Genomic DNA, 4,605 nt, shown 5'->3' on the forward strand with positions numbered 1-4,605 from the left:
TGTATATTATAGGGTGATATCTTCTCTGTATATTATAGGGTGAGATCCTCTGTATATTATAGGGTGATATCTTCTGTATATTATAGGGTGATATCCTCTGTATATTATAGGGTGATATCTTCTGTATATTATAGGGTGATATCCTCTGTATATTATAGGGTGATATTCTCTGTATATTATAGGGTTAGATCCTCTGTATATTATAGGGTGAGATCCTCTGTATATTATAGGGTGATATTCTCTGTATATTATAGGGTTAGATCCTCTGTATATTATAGGGTGAGATCCTCTGTATATTATAGGGTGATATCTTCTCTGTATATTATAGGGTGATATCTTCTCTGTATATTATAGGGTGATATCCTCTGTATATTATAGGGTGATATCTCTGTATATTATAGGGTGATATCCTCTGTATATTATAGGGTGATATCTTCTGTATATTATAGGGTGATATTCTCTGTATATTATAGGGTGATATCTTCTCTGTATATTATAGGGTGATATCTCCTGTATATTATAGGGTGATATCCTCTGTATATTATAGGGTGATATCCTCTGTATATTATAGGGTGATATATTAGGGATATGTCCCGGTAACAGGAGGTATAACGTCTCCGGGGGGCTGGGCTTCTCCTCCCCGGGTCTCCGCCTCCTCCCCGTCCTCCCCGCTCCCTCCTCCATAGCTGCCCCGGTCTGTGCCTGTCTCTCCGCTCGCTGTAGTGTCGGGTCATGGAGGAGCCCGCGGCCGGAGAGTGTCGTGTCCTGTCCATCCAGAGTCACGTTGTCCGGGGATATGTGGGCAACAAGGCGGCGTCCTTCCCGCTACAGGTACCGGAGACATGTGAGGGGCGGAGCTACCGGAGATACGGGAAACGTGTGAGGGGCGGAGATACGGGAGACATGTGAGGGGCGGAGCTACCGGAGCTACATGTGTGGGGGGAGAGGGGGGTGCGGGTGACGTGTTTGGGGGGTGCGGGTGAGTAATCTTGGGCCCCCACTTCCTGTTCGACCCCTTTCTTTTTTACTCTTTACGTCTCTCGTGTAGAGAAGAGATAAACACGAGGAAGGATTCTCCGTGGCCCCCCGGGAGGGGGGAGATACAGACTGTTGGGGCCAGTAATGATGGAGTAATATCAGCGCTCGGTCTCCCTCCTGTGTGTGTATATATATATAATCCTGACATACACCGGCTATCCTCCGCTCCACCAGTATGTACAGCTCGGGGTATCCACCAGTATGTACAGCTCGGGGCTATCCTCCGCTCCACCAGTATGTACAGCTCGGGGCTATCCTCCGCTCCACCAGTATGTACAGCTCGGGGCTATCCTCCGCTCCACCAGTATGTACAGCTCGGGGCTATCCTCCGCTCCACCAGTATGTACAGCTCGGGCTATCCTCCGCTCCACCAGTATGTACAGCTCGGGGCTATCCTCCGCTCCACCAGTATGTACAGCTCGGGGCTATCCTCCGCTCCACCAGTATGTACAGCTCGGGCTATCCTCCGCTCCACCAGTATGTACAGCTCGGGGCTATCCTCCGCTCCACCAGTATGTACAGCTCGGGCTATCCTCCGCTCCACCAGTATGTACAGCTCGGGGCTATCCTCCGCTCCACCAGTAGGTACAGCTCGGGGCTATCCTCCGCTCCACCAGTAGCACAGCTCGGGGCTATCCTTCGCTCCACCAGTAAGTTCAGCTCGGGCTATCCTCCGCTCCACAGTAGGCACAGCTCCGGGCTATCCTCCGCTCCACCATAGGTGCAGCTCGGGGCTATCCTTCGCTCCACCAGTAAGTTCAGCTCGGGGCTATCCTCCGCTCCACCAGTAGGCACAGCTCCGGGCTATCCTCCGCTCCACCAGTAGGTGCAGCTCGGGGCTATCCTCCGCTCCACCAGTAGGCACAGCTCGGGGCTATCCTCCGCTCCACCAGTAGGCACAGCTCGGGCTATCCTTCGCTCCACCAGTAAGTTCAGCTCGGGGCTATCCTCCGCTCCACCAGTAGGCACAGCTCTGGGCTATCCTCCGCTCCACCAGTAGGTGCAGCATCGGGCTATCCTCCGCTCCACCAGTAAGTACAGCTCAGGGCTATCCTCCGCTCCACCAGTAAGTTCAGCTCGGGCTATCCTCCGCTCCACCAGTAGGCACAGCTCCGGGCTATCCTCCGCTCCACCAGTAAGTTCAGCTCGGGGCTATCCTCCGCTCCACCAGTAGGCACAGCTCGGGGCTATCCTCCGCTCCACCAGTAGGCACAGCTCGGGGCTATCCTCCGCGTCCACCTGTAGGTACAGCTCGGGCTATCCTCCGCTCCACCAGTCGGTACAGCTCGGGGCTATCCTCCGCTCCACCAGTAAGTACAGCTCGGGGCTATCCTCCGCTCCACCAGTCGGTACAGCTCGGGGCTATCCTCCTCTCCACCAGTAAGTACAGCTCGGGGCTATCCTCCGCTCCACCAGTAGGTACAGCTCGGGCTATCCTCCGCTCCACCAGTAGGCACAGCTCCGGGCTATCCTCCGCTCCACCAGTAGGTGCAGCTCGGGGCTATCCTCCGCTCCACCAGTAAGTACAGCTCGGGGGCTATCCTCCGCTCCACCAGTAGGCACAGCTCCGGGCTATCCTCCGCTCCACCAGTAAGTACAGCTCGGGGCTATCCTCCGCTCCACCAGTAGGCACAGCTCCGGGCTATCCTCCGCTCCACCAGTAGGTGCAGCTCGGGGCAGTCCTCCGCTCCACCAGTAAGTACAGCTCGGGGCTATCCTCCGCTCCACCAGTAGGTACAGCTCGGGGCTATCCTCCGCTCCACCAGTAGGTACAGCTCGGCTATCCTCCGCTCCACCAGTAAGTACAGCTCGGGGCTATCCTCCGCTCCACCAGTCGGTACAGCTCGGGGCTATCCTCCGCTCCACCAGTCGGTACAGCTCGGGGCTATCCTCCGCTCCACCAGTAAGTACAGCTCGGGGCTATCCTCCGCTCCACCAGTAAGTACAGCTCGGGGCTATCCTCCGCTCCACCAGTAAGTACAGCTCGGGGCTATCCTCCGCTCCACCAGTAAGTACAGCTCGGGGCTATCCTCCGCTCCACCAGTCGGTACAACTCGGGGCTATCCTCCGCTCCACCAGTAAGTACAGCTCGGGGCTATCCTCCGCTCCACCAGTAGGTGCAGCTCGGGGCTATCCTCCGCTCCACCAGTAAGTACTGCTCGGGGCTATCCTCCGCTCCACCAGTAAGTACAGTTCGGGGCTATCCTCCGCTCCACCAGTAAGTACAGCTCGGGGCTATCCTCCGCTCCACCAGTAAGTACAGCTCGGGGCTATCCTCCGCTCCACCAGTCGGTACAGCTCGGGGCTATCCTCCGCTCCACCAGTATGTACAGCTCGGGGCTATCCTCCTCCACCAGTATGTACAGCTCGGGGCTATGCTCCGCTCCACCAGTAAGTACAGCTCGGGGCTATCCTCAGCTCCACCAGTAAGTACAGCTTGGGGCTATCCTCCGCTCCACCAGTAAGTACAGCTCGGGGCTATCCTCCGCTCCACCAGTAAGTACAGCTTGGGGCTATCCTCCGCTCCACCAGTCGGTACAGCTCGGGGCTATCCTCCACTACACCAGTAGGTACAGCTCGGGGCTATCCTCCGCTCCACCAGTAAGTACAGCTCGGGGCTATCCTCCGCTCCACCAGTAAGTACAGTTCGGGGCTATCCTCCGCTCCACCAGTAAGTACAGCTCGGGGCTATCCTCCGCTCCACCAGTAAGTACAGCTCGGGGCTATCCTCCGCTCCACCAGTCGGTACAGCTCGGGGCTATCCTCCGCTCCACCAGTATGTACAGCTCGGGGCTATCCTCCTCCACCAGTATGTACAGCTCGGGGCTATGCTCCGCTCCACCAGTAAGTACAGGCTCGGGGCTATCCTCAGCTCCACCAGTAAGTACAGCTTGGGGCTATCCTCCGCTCCACCAGTAAGTACAGCTCGGGGCTATCCTCCGCTCCACCAGTAAGTACAGCTTGGGGCTATCCTCCGCTCCACCAGTCGGTACAGCTCGGGGCTATCCTCCACTACACCAGTAGGTACAGCTCGGGGCTATCCTCCGCTCCACCAGTCGGTACAGCTCGGGGCTATCCTCCGCTCCACCAGTAGGTACAGCTCGGGGCTATCCTCCGCTCCCTTCAGTGTGCCGGCATCGGTCTGAACACGCTCGTGTGAACGCGGCCTAAGTATAAACCAAACCTTTACATGTGAGGTCGCGGGACTTTCCTGATTTCGCCTCTTCCTCCCGTTTTCCTGTCAGTGTGGAGAGATTTATGTAAAATATGAAGCGTTTTAATCTGAACGCCGCCGCCGCCTCCTCTATTGGCAGTTGCGCCGCTCTCGCCCTGAAACGCTTATTAATAGTGAGTTTATGTAAAATGGCGCGTCCTCGTCTCCCACGATGTCTTCTCGTTCTATGTCCGGGATTATCTCACATTGGCGGTCGTGCGGATCTGGAGATGAAACCTTCACGGATGTCGCCGCTTCTCCGTGATCTCCGGGTTCAGCCTTTTAAGCAATGAAATATAATGCGGGGGTTGGGACCGCCCATCCGGTGTCTTGACTCCTCCCCTGCGCTGATT

The 4,605-nt window shown here is 56.5% G+C and overlaps 1 protein-coding gene across 1 annotated transcript in view; it reads left to right on the forward strand.

Annotated features, from left to right (window-relative positions):
• Window positions 1–679: 679 nt before the first annotated feature.
• The window catches only part of PDXK (pyridoxal kinase), a 25,175-nt gene continuing 21,249 nt past the window's right edge, over window positions 680–4,605 (forward strand). The window contains exon 1 of the mRNA XM_075851035.1: window positions 680–831. Coding sequence (XP_075707150.1) covers window positions 733–831 — 99 coding nt within the window. The 5' untranslated portion in view covers window positions 680–732. The remainder of the gene's footprint in view (window positions 832–4,605) is intronic.

The sequence above is a fragment of the Rhinoderma darwinii genome, chromosome 2, assembly GCF_050947455.1.
Source record: "Rhinoderma darwinii isolate aRhiDar2 chromosome 2, aRhiDar2.hap1, whole genome shotgun sequence".
Taxonomy (NCBI): domain Eukaryota; kingdom Metazoa; phylum Chordata; class Amphibia; order Anura; family Rhinodermatidae; genus Rhinoderma; species Rhinoderma darwinii.